Genomic DNA, 18694 nt, shown 5'->3' on the forward strand with positions numbered 1-18694 from the left:
AACCAAAACATCTACATCTCACAAATTACATAATATTATAAAAATAAATGATTTTATAAACGATAAATTATTCTATAATATTCTCAAATTACTTAATATTGTAAAAATAAATAATTTTATAAACGATAAATTATTCTATAATATTCTACAAATATGTTTTCTTTTAAGATCACATAATATGGCATAGTTTAAATTCATATATTTTAAATTATAAAAATAATTATTTTTATTATAAAAATAAATTAGGTGAGAAAAGGCAAAAAGTAGCCTCTAACCCTAAAAACTGAGAACCTATTAAAAAGGTTGAAATTGAACTTCAGATTTTACTCAGCTCAAACCCCTTCACACTGTCATGAGAAGTTGGAACGGAAACCTCAGAATCTTCCTCCCAATAGACTTTCCCACGACGCTGCGTCCCACAGGCCGATTTCTGTCGCCGTTAAATAAATGAAAAAAGACTTAAGAAAGGGTGCAGGAATTCGCAGACTCGCGGGGATCCTGCTGCAGATAGGAAGCGTCCTGTGTGAATCCTTCGCTTCCAATTTGCTATTCTAACTGAAAAGCACCTTTCTATGAAAGTACGTGAGACGATGGACAAAATTGGCTATGGTAAATGGGGCGGTTGGACAGCACCACTAACTTTGCTTCTATGTTTCGTGGCTGCAACTACTGCTCAACCAGGTCATTTAACATTCTATATTGAAGACAAGGAGTAATTTCAAGGATTTTCATTTGAATACATTGTATTATTATTGTGCTCATTGTTTATTTGTTTTGCTATTGATATTGTTTTACAGGATTTTTGAGTATTGATTGCGGAAGTAGCACAAATTACAGTGACATAAACAATATAAGATGGGTCACTGATGATAATTACATTGACCACCTCGGTCAGAGAGCAAACATAGGGAATGAGACAGAGGAATCCTATGGTCTACGCTTCTTTCCAAAGCCTCTCATCAAATCTTGCTATCACTTGCCTGTAGAACCTCACGTGCCTTACCTCGTAAGGTTAACGTTCTCGAAATCATGGTCCATTGTTAGAAATTACAGTGGGCTCCAAACAGAGATAAGCTTCGCTTTCTCTATTGAAACAAACGGTACGTTGTATATAAGAAACCTAACAGTCGACCTAGAAGGAACTTATGGTGAAAGGATATTGGCTAGTTCTGGCACAGTGCTATACATTTGCTTGGTCAGAACCTTGGAGTCTGATGATCCTTTTATATCTACTATTGAATTGAGGAAGCTGCAAGATGGAATGTATGGACAGGTTAAGCCAGGGACAATATTGAAATACATATGGAGAACTGATATTGGTGGCAATTCGGAAATTAGGTAAGCATTTTGAACTTTATATATTTACCCATCATAATTGTCTACCCAATGGTATTGGAATTCATATACAAATTTGAACTTCACAAATTTAACAACCTAAAAGACAAATAGGATATTTTTATATAAATTGCTGATTCACAAAATATTCGACAATCAAATAGACATGGACTCGGTCAATTATCTTTATTACAACAATAAATTTATATCATGGGAGAGCCACTTTCGATGCAGTACGGCTTGTAATATTTTTTTGTATGGCTTGAATTTAATGGCTTTGTAGGGTTAATTTGTGCAGGTATCCTTACGACAACTTTGACCGCATATGGAGACCAAGAATCCCTTCGAATAATTCAAAGTTGGGCATGCGGGAAGTTGTAAGTTCTAACGGGGCAACATCAATAAACAATACTAAAGACCTTCCTCCACCTGCTGTCATGCAAACGGCGTGGATTTTGAACAGCCCTGACCCGGCTCAGTTCTCTCTAGGACCATTCGACGAAGGAGGGAAAAGATCATTACTAATTTTGTATTTTGCAGAAGTCAAGATGCTAGATATCTCTGAATCCAGATCTTTTTACATCACAATAAATGGTGGAAAAAGGTCGGACACCATTACTCTGCCACGAAATTATTCTGCTCTAGAGCTCACAATCCCATCCAATCAAACAGATGACTTCCAATTTGCCCTTGTGGAGGCCACTTACTCCACCTTACCTCCAATTATCAACGCTTTTGAGTACTACACCGTGTTTGATACCCGACCCGCGACAAATCTCCAAGATAGTAAGTGCCCTCACTAAACTTCTAATATTCAAAATTTATGATTTGCACAACGTTCTTAATATGTGTTATCTGCATATTTCCCATAGTTACATTGACTTCGTTTTAAATGGTTACAGTGAAGTGTAATAATTGAATACCTAACAAAATAGTTCTTAAAGTACAGTTGAGGCTATCGTAGCTATCAAGGAAATGTTTAATATGAGCGCTTGGATTTCTGATCCCTGCTTTTTGATCGAGTGGGATGGAATTCACTGCGATAATAGCACTTCTGTAATAAGAATTTCCGAAATGTAAGTTTCAATTTTTGTGTTTTCTACCTTTCTTTGCTTTTATGGAATAGTAAGATTGTAATCTTTCAGGAATATCCAAATGTCCTTTTGTTGACAGCAATTTGTCTACGATGAATCTGAATGGATTGGTTCCTGAGCAAATTGGACAACTGACTGCGTTACTTAAAATGTAAGTATAATTTTATAATTCTGTATTAACATTATTTTTTAATTTTAATATTAAAAAATTATAAATATTTAAAGAGTTAATTTTATAAAAGTACGGTGAGATATAATGAAAATTTTATTTATATATTAAAAATATAAATTAGAGAAATTAAAAAATATAAATTAGGAAAGAGATTAAATTTTCGTGATTTTATTTAAATATTATTAATCAATTTGTAAATGAATATAATATTTAATATAGGAAAATTTGATTTAATTATTTTTTAAACAAAATTAACTTAAAGACATAACCTAGATTAAATATTTCACAACCCAATTTAATCTAAAATAAACATATATAATTTATATTAACGTTTCGAATAATTTTTTGGCTTTTAAAATACTCACATCTTAAAATTTTAATTATTTGAAAGTAATATATCAAAAAATTATTATAAATTTATATTAAAATAATAATAATTAATAAATATATAAAATTTTATTTAGTTTTGAATTAAAAACAAAAATATTAATTAATTAATTTTAATCTTTAATCTACGTTTAAGCGAAACTTTAATTTATCAAGCCTTTTAAAAAAATTAGTCAGAATATTGAATTATAAATATTATTTTTAAACAATATGATATTTAATATTTATAATAACATCTTAATATAATTTGATAATAACGTTATAATATGAGTTGATAATATTATTTCGAAAAACTAGTATCGATTTATAACGTCGCTTTGGGTAAAATATTATCTGTATATATAACCAGAATATAGAGATTTATGCACATCAATTTGTAAGTTACAAAGAAAAACAGTGGATATCAGGAATACACAATCTTTGATGAAACGGTCATTTATAAATCTCAAGTCCATTTCATATAATCTATCATGGTGCTGGTTAACTAGAGACACTCGAATCCTTAAATTTAAATTTATGTATTGTTTTTCATTTTGTGCTTTTCAATTCTTTGTTTTCATTCCTAAATAAAATTAGACTGGGTAAGTATTAAAAAACAGGATTGTCAATGGTCGATCAACCAGGTCACTCGACAATAACAATCTCATGGGACCTTTGCCCGACTTTTCGAATTTAACAAAGTTGGAGAGACTGTAAGTTGGTTGTCGATATAAATTTTTCAGTGTCTTTTCTGCAGACTTTCACCAAACATTTTCAGTAAAGATTGGTTATCCACCATTTTCTTTGTGACACAGACATTTACAAAACAACAACCTCAACGGTAGTCTTCCAGACTGGCTATCTGCACTTAAAAACCTTAAAGAATTGTAAGGCTTCTTTGCCCTCCTATTTCCTTATGCAAATTCTAGGTTATATCGATTTTTAATCTTTATCTGAATATTACAGGTTTGTAGAGAATAACAATTTCAGTGGTGAAATTCCTCAACAACTACTGCATAACCCTTCATTGACACTCAAGTAATCAAATATCTATTTATATTATATACATCCAACATTTTGAATGCCAAAGACAATTATTATTAATCCAGTTGAAATTCTAATTAATCTGACTGAAAATCTCTTTCTTTCATCTGTACCAGATACTCTGGAAACCCCTACCTATCTATTCTTGATTCAGTGGAACATCAGCCTCCGAATCCTAGACACAAGAAATTGAGGGAACAACTTGCCCTCGGAATAACACTCAGCGGAGTTCCAATCATTGTACTATTGTTGATAGCGGGTATTGTTCTGTGTCGGAAAAAGAAAGAGTGCGTCACAACTGAAAGCAGTGGGGTGGAAAATGTTGTGCACTTTACGCCCAAGGAATGGCTTGACGCAACTAATATGGAACCAAATTCAGCAAAGGCCTGTGCCTTCACTCTAGATCAGATGATGACTGCCACACAAAAATTTAGAGTGAAAATCGGAAAAGGGGGCTTTGGCCCTGTGTTCTTTGGTAAATTGCCGGAAGGAAAGGATATTGCGGTAAAAGTTCTCTCGTTGTTCTCCAAGCAAGGAGTTCACCAGTTCCTAAACGAGGTAATTTCTAGCTGCAATCTTGTAGTGGCTTTAAACATATTCCGAGATAAGCATGTAGAGTAAAATTTATGACTCCGGGTTCATTTGATGAACAGATTGATGTTCTTTCCAGAGTTCATCACGAGAACTTAGTGACTTTACTAGGATATTGTAATGAATCCAAAGAACTTATGATAATCTACGAGAACATGTCCGGAGGGTCCTTGAGGGATCGCCTTTATGGTAAATATATAGATATAACTTTCTCATAAATATAATGGTGTCCAAAGGTAACAATTCTTACTTTCCAAGGGATCGCGTTTATGGTAAATATATATAACTCTCTAGTAAATATAATGCTGTTCAATTCTCATTTAGCTTTTACTTTCCTTTCCCAGGTCCTAAAGCAGGTTCGGAACTAAATTGGAAAACAAGGGTGAAAATAGCTTTAGATGCAGCACAGGGTAGTTTTTTCATGTCTTCTTTCTTGTGATGTATTTTCTTAGAACTTAAACGTTGGTAGATGTAGACTCTATGCTTCAAAAGGAAAACGACATACTTTTCAGCGATTTCTTATGTAGATTTCTATTTTATCTCTTAAAGGCAATTAAGGCAATAAATGCATAACAAAATGTCTGCCATTTTTATTCGAAGGATTGGAATACATGCACGTAGCTTGTACTCCGAAGATTATTCACAGGGATGTGAAAACAGCAAACATTCTTCTAGACAGCAATTTAAAAGGAAAACTTGGTGACTTTGGTCTTTCAAAGATATGGATAGATGAGGAGGATGGGGAGGCTTCTCATGTTACCACTATGGTGAAAGGAACGGCAGGATACCTTGATCCAGAGTATATCACACATAACCTGTACTCTCTCTAAAATATTAGTGATGGCGAAGGAAATTGAATTGTATTTGTTGTTGAATCTCATTTTTTTGATTTTTCTTGCCATTTTTAGCTCATATATATATATTTTTTTCTCTCTGTTTAACAGGTATTTTAGCACTCAAAGGTTGACTGAGAAGAGTGATGTATATAGTTTTGGAGTAGTTTTGTTAGAGATCATATGCGGTAGACAACCTATAGATGCAAAGCTGTCTTTAGACAAATTAAACATCATTCAATGGGTGAGTAATTTGGTCATTATTCTTTAATAGTATTAAAACTATTTTGTGATTCATAAAAACTAATGATAATATTGATGTTCCTGTTTACAGGCTACACCTTTTGTGGAGATGGACGCAATTCCTGGAAAAATAGAAGAGATCATTGACAAAAAGTTGAGTGAAAATTACAACATAATGTCCATCATTCGTGTTGCCAATGTAGCCATCAGATGTGTTAAGGCTGAATCGTTTTGCAGGCCGAGTATCGGTGAAGTAGTTGCAGAGCTGAGGGAAGCTATTAAACTTGAGGAGATGTAATTCCAAAAGGTCGCAACATTTTGGATCTGGATGGAAAGGAGATCAGTTGTTATCCGATTACAAAACCATACATGTATAGCGGTTTCTAAACATGCATAAAAAAATGACACTATCTATCTGCAAGTTCCATGTGCAAATAGTTTGACATCCAATCACTAATGGAAAGCAATCCAAAGTAGTATGGATTATTTTAATTTCAAATATCTCATGAGGTACTACACTACAGATTCCATTGTTCTTTTGTCAAGCTGCAAACCTGTAAAAACAATGTAACCAATGAAAATACTTACTAGTTAAAAACAGAAAATCCAAAATTAGTGCGCGCACATGATGCAGAATTACCAGCTCCTATGCAGAATGAATTTAGGTAAATTTTCACCAAAGCCAAAATTAGCATGCACATAGCTTATATGTAGAACCAATTTAGCTAAATTTTCACCAAGATACCATAGAACAAACATCCAAAATCTTAAATTAAATCAAATGTTAGTTGTAATAATAATCAGAAACCTTGGCATCTCCTAACCAAGTTTTCCAGGTGTGTCACGTAAACCTTAATACCTCCAAGTGTTTTGTAATCCAGTTTTAAACAAAAGCTCTCAGAATTTAAGGAAAACTATTGAAGTAAAAACTAAGCAGTTGAATAGTTGGAATTGAATATTAAAGACTGAAATTCTACCAAAAGGGTCAAATCAGATCTTTATAAAAGGATTTTATCTGGATACAATCGGGATCATCCCATGGCCTTGACATGATATCCTTAATCAAGAAGTAATACCACAAACAATTTCAGTAAAAAACTAATTAGTTGACTAGTTTGGATTGCATATTGTAAACTGAAGTTGTATCAAGATGCTCAGAACAGTTCTTTGTAATCATACCTGCATACAACCAGGATCACCCAATGGCCTTTGACACGATATCGTTCATCAAGAAATCGTGCCGCAAAATTAATTACTGTGGAAAGTTCAATGAGGATCAATTGAGGGCGTGTATTCAGCTGAGAGTTAGCAAAATCAAACTATCAATGGTTCTTGCAAGCAAGAAACAAACCATCTCCGTAGTGATTAAAGCTTGGAATTATCTCCATAGGGATTAACCTTTCCTCCGCCTGAAAAGGAACACAATCAGCACAACCTCCAAAATCGTTCAACCACAATTATAGAAGGAATGGGGAGGCTGCTTATGGTTTATATGAAATCCTCCGAAAAGTCTAAACGTTTATTTGGTGAGATCCGAAGGTTAAGATATGCGCTCGTTTGTTATTCATCGCGTCTCTCAATCTCGAAATTTGAAAATAGAGACCAACGGTTGTGATCACTTTCCTATCATTTTTTAATTTATTCATTCCATTTATGAACGGAAATTTAATGACGGTGTTTTGTTTTCATTTCTAGTACTTTATTTTAAGTTTTATTGGAATTTATGATTGTTTTTTTTAAGGAGTTATAAGTTCATTAAGTGATATCTCATGCTTAATATAATACACTAGTGTTCAAATGAGAAACAACAAATTTGTTTTGGGATTCATTATTTTCTTCACTTACAATTTCTTTATTTTGAAAATTTCCAAGCATTACCTTCAAAAAACTGTTGAAATTTTTATGGGAATGGAATGTGAAGGGTGAAATAAATATAGTTAAATTAGATATAAATGCGATATTGTTGTTATTAAAGAACGTAGATCACATCACAAATTTAGGATTTACATTGCCAAAGAAAGTATTTTATACATCATGATGAAGCTTCTCGATTTTAAATGTCGGTGACAATGGCTTCTTGGGGAAGCTATCTGAACACTCTAGAAGGTGCGAGACTTCCTCCTGAAGTCTCGAGAAGACTTCCTACCTAACACAATTAATACATAAGGTGGTTGGAATTAATTTTTTTCCAACACTCCCCCTTAATTCCAACTATAATATAAACACACAAACTATCCTATAGCATAATAAATAAGACACAAACATACTCTTAATTGACAAGCCTGCTAGTCTAAGTCTCAACTAGGCTCCTTCAACTGCTCTTTGCTTACACGCTTAACAACCTCTTCTTGATTGGGATACAAGGCAACATCCCAAACAATGAAAACAAGGTAATTTGATCTTGCTCTCCCCACTTTCCATCACAAGGAGCCTTGTAAAGTATGCGACCACATTTCTCTTCATCCACCGATATGCACTCATCTTCTAACATGTGCGGTCTCTGAACAACATCCATGGTCATATCCTCCACTGTAGAAACCATCTTAGAAGCGGATCCAATCAAATTTCTAACAATTGGGTTCAGGGAGAAGCAATTTCTTTTCTTGGTGATTGCAGGAACATGTGAAATAGACTGCACCTCCTAATATTCATGGTCATCAATAAAACCATTATGTTTATCAACTAATTCTTCTGATTCAAAAATACTACCTGAACAAAAAAATACTATCGGACCCAAAAATACTTCCAAATAGACTTTCTATCAAACATTATTCCACTTATTTTTTACGTTGGTAAAGAGCACACATATACTCTTTCAACAAACACAGGAGCTAACACTCATCCACGCCTCAAAGCTTCATGATCTTGTCTGCGAACCACCTTCTAGTTTAATTGTAAGTCTACAACAACAACCAAACAACACTGGTTCACGACAAGTGTTAGCTCGGATCCCAGCAGCCACACCAAAATTCAACCACCACAATTTCAATTTTACCCACCGTGCATATTAACAATTCCTTTTTTAAACTCCTTTCACCAAAAAAAACTTTATTTCTCCTCTTATCTCTCCACATGCAATTTGTTCTCCACGAATTCAATCTTTATAACACCTTTACCATTTACCTTATTAAACTTCAGCCACAAAAACGTTATGCCACAAGTTTCATTACTTTGAAAAGTAACTAAGAGTGGACTATTCCACATGGTAAATAAATGCTCACGAATAATTAAGAAATGGTGAATTTTTGCACGACTTCTCCTTAATTTACTTGTAGATGCATGTGACAGCACCCCGGCAAGACCGAAGGTTCTGCAATACAAAATATTTACAACAACTTTGTTCTCCCCGTTGATAGGGCTAATACACATATGTGATTCTCCAATCAGCTATTCAAACTCCTTCGAATAGTGATAGTCCTCCAAATGTAGTGGGCTCTCCTTGTGGTTGTGGGTTTGTACCCCTCAACGGCCGACACGATCTTCTCCACACATCGGCGACGGGCAGCTTCAAAGGGCCACACAGTCCCCAAACACAGTCTGCATTCAAGACTCCTCCGTGCCAACAAGTTAAACACACTTTTTCATAGTGTTCAATGCAACAACTAAAGCAACTCAATAGGGCCTATGCCGCTTTTCATTCTTCCAGTGCGCACTCCTCTTCGTTGTTGAGAAGAACAAGCAATAATCTTTGTTGAGATTTTCTGTTTGGAGCAAAATAGGAAAAATCTCAGCTGATGACAACAATAGAATTCAGGTCCTAGATTAGCTCCAGTTTGTTGGGAGGGAGTTAATGCCACCTATATTTGATGTGAGGGAGTTAATGAGGCTGTTAGATTCTCTATGCTATATAACAGGCAATCATTCGGATGGTTTGCTAAGAGTGTGAGAGTTTTGTGAGGATTTCTTGATGTAATCTCCAATTTTGATTAATAAATTCCCGATGCCTATGTTGTGTGGACGTAGCCCAGATTGGTTGGGTGAACCACGTTAAAAGCTGTGTTTACTGTGCATGATATTCTGCTGTGTGTTTATTTTTGTTTGCTCTGCCTCTGGATTCGAACAATTGGTATCAGAGCACATTGGAGGAGCGGACTACTGGAGGTGGAGCGCAGAGTTTGGATGCTGGTGAGCAGGTCGATTGCTGCCTGGAGGTGCTGCGCCAGTTCGTGATAAGCTTCTCTTCATTAACTGAGTAAAATCTTGTGACCTCGTTTAATGCTTCAGTCGTGGCATCGTCTATTTTTTATTCTGTTACAACAAATATTTGGTGGGAAAGTGTGCGGACTGGCTTTTACGATTTTCTGTTTCAAACGCTATCGGGGTTCTGAACTACTGTATTGAGTACTTAAAACTGAAACACGCACACACCGTTTAATTCATATACGCCATATGCCACTGTCCAACTACAATTATGTTTCCATAAATTTTATTTTAAGAAGAAACATAGCAGGCACGGTCGCTTGAGAGCATTGATGCAGTGGGTACCAATTGGCTGTGCGAATAATGAGCAGATTATCGACTGTTACCGGGTGGCAAATTCAATTGTTGTGAACTTTGAAGCAGCAGAGTGTAAGTGTGCGCAGGGACTATAATTAAACACCTGTAATTAAACACCGGTAGGATATTAGCGTGTTTTGAAAGCGCCTCCACGCATTGACTCTGATTCATGTTGAACAATGAGCGTTTTATGAGTATTTGATTGTGAGCGTAATATTTTTTTTTAATGTATTGCTCCAACATTGAAAACACATGTTGAGAATGCGATGATGCAGATCCAAACTGTAGATTTGCAGCAGGATTGGTGAGCTCTAAGAAGATAGGGCAGTTTTTTTTTAAAGGCAAAAGTACAGAGGCATAGGCAGTTTTTGTTTTTCTGTTGTGTAAAAACAAAGGCATTGGCAATTTTTTTTATTGCTGGTTGGATATTGGAGATTATTGTGTTTTTTTTGTTGATACAAGATGGCCAAAACTCAAAGTGCCCGGTTTGAAATTGAGAAATTTAATGGCAAGAATAATTTTGAGATCTGGAAGGTGAAAATGCACGATTTGCTGGTTCAACAAGGTGTGGCGAAAGCACTGTTGGGGAAAAACAAAAGGCCTCCTTCCATGACGGAGGATGAATGGGATGAGATGGACGATAGAGCCTTGAGCGCAATTCGGTTATGTCTGGCAGACGATGTTCTGTTCAACATTGTGTCAGAGAAAATCGCCGCAGGCTTGTGGTCGAAGCTTGAGAAGCTCTATATGACGAAATCTTTGACAAATCGGATTCTCCTGAAACGATAGCTTTACGGTTTACGGATGAAAGAAGGTACCTCAATTGCTGATCACCTGAATGTTTTTAATACCTTATTGGTGCAATTAGACAGTCTAGATGTGAAATTTGATTCAGAGGATAAGGCAATAACTCTATTGTGTTCATTGCCTGAATCCTGGGATCACTTTGTTACTTCCATAAGCTTTAGTACATCAAAAATTCTTGAGTTTGATGATGTTGTTGGAGCCTTGTTGGCTAAGGAGACGAGGAAGAGGTCGAATGCAGACACCTCTACATCAGAGGTAATGATGGCCAGAGGTCGCTCACAAGAGAGACACTCCGGGGGAAAGGATAGCGACTCTCGTTCAAAGTCCAAAGGAAAGAAGCCAAAGGTGAAGTGCTGGCATTGTGGCAAGGCTGGACATCTGAAAAAAGATTGCTGGAAGCGAAAGCAGGTTGCTAAAGAAGGCTCTTCGACAGAAAAGAAGGAAGCCAACACCACAGATACAGGTTCAGTATCCGGTTCAGGTATGAGTGATGAAGTATTGTCAGTTAATATTTCAAAACATGATCAACATTGGTTGTTAGATTCCGAGGCATCTAACCACATGTGTATTCATAAAGATTGGTTTAAAACATACAAATCAATTGATGATGGCGTTGTGTACATGGGTAATGATGTAACATGTAAGATTGTGGGAATTGGGAGCATACAACTGCAAATGTTTGATGGGACAACAAAAATATTAACTGATGTGAGGCATGTACCAGATTTAAGGAAAAATTTGATTTCATTAGGAGCACTTGATTCAAATGGATATAAAACTATAATTCAAGGTGGAGTAATGAAAATTTACAAAGGCATCTTACTAGTTATGAAAGCTAAGAAAGTAGGAAATCTATTTCAGTTAGAAGGTAGAACTGGGTCAGATCATGTGTCTGTGTCTGAACATGACAATAGTTCAATTCACTTATGGCATCAAAGATTGGGGCATATGAGTGAAAGAGGATTGAAAATTTTCGCTGACCGAAAGTTACTTCCTAATCTAAGATCTGGAAAATTGGATTTTTGTAAACATTGTCTGTTTGGTAAACAAAGTAAACAAAAGTTTAAAACAGGCAAACATACTAGTAAAGGCATACTTGATTATATCCATTCAGATGTTTGGGGTCCAGCCCCTACAGCGTCATATGGTGGTTCGTCTTATTTTGTATCATTCATTGATGACTTTTCTCGGAAAGTATGGGTCTACATGTTGAAAAAGAAGTTTGATGTTTTTACAGTTTTCAAGCAGTTTAGAGCATTGGTAGAAAACAACACTTGTAGAACTATAAAATGTTTAAGAACTGACAATGGTGGTGAGTTTTCCTCCAAGGAGTTTGACAGCTATTGCAAGGATGTAGGGATCGAAAGACATAAGACCACGGTTTATACTCCTCAGCAGAATGGAGTTGTTGAATGCATGAACAAGACTCTTCTAGAGAGAGCAAGGTGTATGCTGAGTAACGCCGGGTTGCCGAAGGAGTTGTGGACGGAAGTGGTGGCAACAGCTTGTTATGTGATAAACCGATCTCCATCAACGGCAATAGGCTGCAAGGTTCCGCAAGAGGTATGGAAAGGACACCCTTGTGACTATTCTAAACTCAGAGTGTTTGGTTGTGATGCATATGCTCTAGTGCCTAAACATCAGCGAACTAAGTTAGATCCAAAGTCTAAAGGGTATATCTTTGTTGGGTATGGTGTTGGAACAAAGGGATATAGATTGTGGGATCCTACTACCTGCAAAATCATCATCAACAGAGATGTAAAGTTTAATGAATCCTCTCTTGTACAGTTAGATGTAAATAGTAGATTGAAACAGGATGATGTATCTGATTTCCAGCATATTCAGTTTGACAACATTTCTAATGATAGTCATAATGACCATAGTTCAGATTCTAGTCATGAATAGGTTTCAGAATCAGATTATGAACAGGGTTCAGATGGAGGTCATGAACAGGTCTCAGATGGCGATCATGAAGAAGTTCCTACAGATGATAGACAACCAATTGTGGAAGCACCAGAAACATTCTTAAGGAGGTCTACAAGGATCAAACGTCCTCCAAGAAGGTATGATGATCATGTTACTTCAGTTGCTTTGATCGCTAATGATGATGAACCTTTGTGTTATCAGGAAGCCGTAGAAGGTTCAAATAGTGACAAATGGAAAGCAGCTATGAAGGAAGAAATGATGGCCTTAGGTAAGAATGGCACGTGGGATCTGGTTGAACTTCCTAAAGGCAGGAAAATTGTGGGATGCAAGTGGGTGTTCAAGGTGAAACGGGGTGTGAATGATACAGAAGACATGTACAAAGCGAGACTGGTTGCAAAGGGGTTTTCTCAGAAAGCTGGCATAGACTTTCATGAGATATTTTCACTAGTGGTTAAAATTGTTTCAATTAGAATTGTGTTAGCATTAGTGGCTTTGTTTGATTTAGAGTTGCAGCAATTAGATGTTAAGACTGCATTTCTACATGGTGATTTAGATGAGGAAATATATATGGAACAACCGGAAGGGTTTGTTCACCATCGCAATGAGAAATTTGTCTGCAGGTTCAAGAAGTCATTATATGGCCTGAAGCAGTCGCCTCGGCAGTGGTATAAGAAGTTTGATTCTTTCATGTTGAGTCAGAAATATGTAAGAAGTGAATATGATCATTGTGTTTACTTTAAGCAGTTAAATAATGGCATGTTCATTATCTTAGTGTTGTATGTTGATGATATGCTTTTAGCAAGCAAAAGCATAGAAGAAATCAACAGGTTGAAGGCTCAGATGGCAAGGACATTTGATATGAAAGATCTAGGAGCAGCAAGACATATTTTGGGCATGTAGATTTTCAGAGACAGGAGCAATGGTAAGCTATTGCTATCACAACAAAAGTATATTGAGAAAATACTTTTGAGGTTTGGTATGAATAATGTGAAGCCTGTTTCAGTCCCTTTAGCTTCCCATTTTAAGCTTTCTTCGAGTTTATGTCCTAATACAGATGAAGAAAAGGATTATATGTCTCGAATTCCATATGCCAATGTAGTAGGATGTTCAATGTATGCGATGGTTTGTACTCGACCAGATATTTCACATGCATTTGGGGTTGTCAGCAGGTACATGGCAAATCTGGGTAAAGAACACTGGTCAGCAGTGAAATGGGTGCTTCGGTACTTGAGAGGCACAAGTAGTTATTGTATTTCTTACAATAAGAGTAGTGAATTTGTTTGCGGATATGTTGATTCCGATTTTGCAGGTGATTTGGATAAGAGAAGATCAACTTCAGGGTACGTCTTTACTCTTGCAGGTGGAGCTATAAGCTGGATGTCAAAGCTACAGAATATTGTTGCTTTATCCACTACTGAAGCAGAATACATTGCTGCTTCTCATGCTTGCAAAGAGGCGGTTTGGTTGAAAGGTTTGCTTGGTGAGTTTGGTAGGTTACAGGACAACATCAGGTTACTTTGTGATAGTCAAATTGCAATACATTTGGCTAAGAATCCAGCCTATCATAGTAAATCAAAGCATATTCCAATTAAGTACCATTTTGTAAGACAGGTTATCACTGAAAGGGGAGTCTCTTGGGAAAAGGTGCATACAAAGGAGAACTGTGCAAGCATGTTCACGAAACCAGTTTTGTTGGAGAAGCTACGCTGGTGTTTGGCTTCTCTTGGCTTGCAGAAAAGATAAAATAATAATAACAGGGCATCAGGGGAATTGTTGTCAAGGTGGAGATTGTTGAGATTTTATGTTTGGAGCAAAATAGGAAAAATCTCAGCTGATGACAACAATAGAATTCAGGTCCTAGATTAGCTCCAGTTTGTTGGGAGGGAGTTAATGCCTCCTATATTTAATGTGAGGGAGTTAATGAGGCTGTTAGATTCTCTATGCTATATAACAGGCAATCATTCGGATGGTTTGCTAAGAGTGTGAGAGTTTTGTGAGGATTTCTTGATGTAATCTCCAATTTTGATTAATAAATTCCTGATGCCTATGTTGTGTGGACGTAGCCCAGATTGGTTGGGTGAACCACGTTAAAAGCTGTGTTTACTGTGCATGATATTCTGCTGTGTGTTTATTTTTGTTTGCTCTGCCTCTGGATTCCAACAATCTTAACTTTAAAGTTGAACACTCCCTTTTTATCCAAGCCTCTGGGAGTAGTAGCATACCCGTATCACAGAGGACAATCTTGTTCCTTCCTTGCACACTGCAGCTAGGGTTTTAGACAGACTCCCTTGGATGGCCTTCAAACACAAAGACACCCGCTTCGCACCTCACACTCAACTCCACACAACAAAACAAACAATCCATACCAAACACAGGTCTCCTCTTAGCTCTCCCTCTACTTTATTCCACAGCAGACTGTTGTCTTCTCATGGACAGGTCAAATGCGCCTCTTGAATAAGCTAATAACAAGGGCTCTCCAATCAGTGCCAACAGCAGGGCACATCTCTCGCAACTAAAAAAAGGCCTACTGTGCCAACAACAACCACAACTTAACCTACCTCATGTCTGCTTCAGGTTCACCACATTGCACGACTCGACAATTAGTGACCACTGCTCATACAACTCTCACTACCAAGCTCTCACAACACCACCAATGCTCTTCCAATAGCGTTATACTGAATGGCTTTGTCCAGCCGCTCCAGCTTACATCACCGAATCCACACGACAATTTCCCTAATTGAGAAGACAATTTCTTTCTCTCTTGCACGAGCTATCAACTCCTTTACACCTTCGGCCCCTAGATGAGGCAATTTCAGGATGGTCTCCTATGCGGCTCTGGCTCCTTTTACATACAATTTATGCCACACAGATGCAGTCGCATTCTCATCTTACCACATCCATAAACAATCCACGCTCCATGCACACTGAGATGGATCACAACGGTTGACTCTAGCACAGTGAGTGACACTCCTAACAGAATAGAGCCCTCACACTTAACTATAATCCATGGCTCTAAATGGATCTCCCCATCGCTTCTTCTAATGCAGTTCTAGACAGTCAAATGCTCACTCGACAATAATAAGCTCACGGGATCTTTGCCTGACTTTTTGAATTTAACGAAGTTGGAGAGATTGTAAGTTGGTTGTCGATATAAATTTTTCAGTGTCTTTTCTGCATACTTCACCAAACATTTTCAGTAAAGATTGGTTATCCACCATTTTCTTTGTGACGCAGACATTTACAAAACAACAACCTCAACGGTAGTCTTCCAGACTGGCTATCTGCACTTAAAAACCTTAAAGAGTTGTAAGGCTTCTTTGCCCTCCTATTCTAGTAGTTTCTTATGCAAATTCTATGTTATATTGATTTTTAATCTTTATCTGAATATTACAGGTTTGTAGAGAATAACAATTTCAATGGTGAAATTCCTCAACAACTACTGCATAACCCTTCATTGACACTCAAGTAATCAAATATCTATTTTATATTATATATATCCAACATTTTGAATGCCATAGACAATTATTATTATAATCCAATTGAAATTCTAATTAATCTGACTGAGAATCTCTTTCTTTCATGTGTACCAGTTACTCTGGAAACACCTACCTATCTACTCTAGATTCAGTTGAACATAAGCCTCCGAATCCTAGACACAAGAAATTGAGGGAACAACTTGCCCTCGGAATAACACTCAGCGGAGTTCCAATCATCGTACTATCGTTGATAGTGGGTATTGTTCTGTATCGGAAAAAGAAAGAGTGCGTCACAACTGAAAGAAATGGGGTGGAAAATGTTGTGCACTTTATGCCCAAGGAATGGATTGACGCAACTAATATGGAACCAAATTCAGCAAAGGCATGTGCCTTCACTCTAGATTAGATGATGACTGCCACACAAAAATCTAGTGTGAAAATCGGAAAAGGGGGCTTTGGCCCTATGTTCTTTGGTAAATTGCCGGAAGGAAAGGATATTGTGGTAAAAGTTCTCTCATTGTTCTCCAAGCAAGGAGTTCAATAGTTTCGAAACGAGGTAATTCTGAGATTCTATTTTTCCATTTGGACATAGTATCACAGCTCAATTTCTAGCAGCAATCTTGTAGTGGCTTTAAACATATTCCCAAATAAGCATGCAGAGTAAAATGTATAATTCCGGGTTCATTTGCTGAACAGATTGATGTTCATTCCAGAGTTCATCACGAGAACTTAGTGACTTTACTGGGATATTGTAATGAATCCAAAGAACTTATGATAATCTACGAGCACATGTCCCGAGGGTCCTTAAGGGATCGCCTTTATGGTAAATATATATATATATAAAACTTTCTCATAAATATAATGGTGTCGAAAGGTAACGATTCTCATTGAGCTCTTACTTTCCAAGGGATCGCCTTTATGGTAAATATATATAACTCATGGTGTTCAATTCTCATTTAACTTTTACTTTCCTTTCCCAGGTCCTAACGCAGGTTCGGAACTAAATTGGAAAACAAGGGTGAAAATAGCTTTAGATGCAGCACAAGGTAGTTTTTTAATGTCATCTTTGCTATGATGTATTTCATTAGAATTTAAACGTTGGAAAACGACATATTTTTCAAGCAATTTCTTATGAAGATTTCTATTTTAGCTCTTAAAGGCAATTAATGCATAACAATATGTCTGCCATTTTTATTCGAAGGATTGGAATACATGAACGTAGCTTGTAGTCCGAAGATTATTCATAGGGAAGTGAAAACAACGAACACTCTTCTAGACAACCATTTAAAAGGAAAACTTGGTGACTTTGGTCTTTCAAAGATATGGATTGATGAGGAGAATGGGGAGGTTTCTCATGTTACTACTATGGTGAAAGGAACAGCAGGATACCTTGATCCAAAGTATATCACACTTAACTTGTACTCTCTTTAAAATATTAGTGATGGTGAAGGAATTGAATTGTATTTGTTGTAGAATCTCATTCTTTCATTTTTCTTGTCATACTTAGCTCATATTTTCCTTTTGTTCTATTTAACAGGTATTTTAGCACTCAAAGGTTGACTGAGAAGAGTGATGTATATAGTTTTGGAGTAGTTTTGTTAGAGATCATATGCGATAGACAACCTATAGATGCAAAGCTATCTTTAGACAAATTAAACATCATTCAATGGGTGAGGAATCTGCTCATTATTCTTTAAGCGTATTAAAACTGTTTTGTGATTCATAAAAACTAATGATAATATTGATGTTCCTATTTATAGGTTACACCTTTTGTGGAGACGGACACAATTCCTGGAAAAATAGAAGAGATCATTAACAAAAAGTTGAGTGAAAATTACAAGATAATGTCCATCACTCGTGTTGCCAATGTAGCCATAAGATGTGTGAAGGCTGAATCGTTTTGCAGGCCGAGTATCAGTGAAGTAGTTGCAGAGCTGAGGGAGGCTATTAAACTTGAGGAGATGTAATTCCATAAGGTTGCAACATTTTGGATCTGGATGGAAAGGAGATTAGTTGTTATCCGATTACAAAACCATACATGTATAGTGGTTTCTAAACATGCATAAAAAAATGATTCTATCTATTTGCAAGTTCCATGTGCAAATAGTTTGACATCCACTCACTAATGGAAAGAAATCCAAAGTAGTATGAATTATTTTAAGTTCAAATATCTCACGAGGTACTACACTACAGATTCCATTGTTCTTTTGTCAAGCTGCAAACCTCTAAAAACAATGTAACCAGTGAAAATACTAACTAGTTAAAAACAGAAAATCCAAAATTAGTGTGCGCACACGATGCAGAATACCA

At 36.4% G+C, this 18694-nt stretch overlaps 1 protein-coding gene across 1 annotated transcript; it reads left to right on the forward strand.

Annotated features, from left to right (window-relative positions):
- The first annotated feature begins 590 nt into the window (after nucleotides 1–590).
- LOC149159367 (putative LRR receptor-like serine/threonine-protein kinase At5g48740) lies at nucleotides 591–18351 on the forward strand. Its single transcript, XM_089434274.1, has 21 exons — nucleotides 591–681; nucleotides 798–1107; nucleotides 1201–1338; nucleotides 1634–2121; nucleotides 2285–2411; nucleotides 2509–2580; nucleotides 3934–4005; nucleotides 4128–4569; nucleotides 4665–4791; nucleotides 4947–5012; nucleotides 5203–5401; nucleotides 5547–5679; nucleotides 5770–5972; nucleotides 16143–16214; nucleotides 16302–16373; nucleotides 16499–16766; nucleotides 17081–17207; nucleotides 17365–17430; nucleotides 17586–17784; nucleotides 17922–18054; nucleotides 18145–18351. The coding sequence occupies exons 1-21, from the start codon at nucleotides 591–593 to the stop codon at nucleotides 18349–18351; spliced, it is 3612 nt and encodes a 1203-aa protein (XP_089290400.1).
- Nucleotides 18352–18694: the final 343 nt, after the last annotated feature.

The sequence above is a fragment of the Pinus tabuliformis genome, chromosome 5_2 (genome assembly GCF_031772625.1).
Source record: "Pinus tabuliformis cultivar Carrire ecotype Pingquan chromosome 5_2, CPIR1, whole genome shotgun sequence".
Classification (NCBI taxonomy): Eukaryota; Viridiplantae; Streptophyta; class Pinopsida; order Pinales; family Pinaceae; genus Pinus; species Pinus tabuliformis.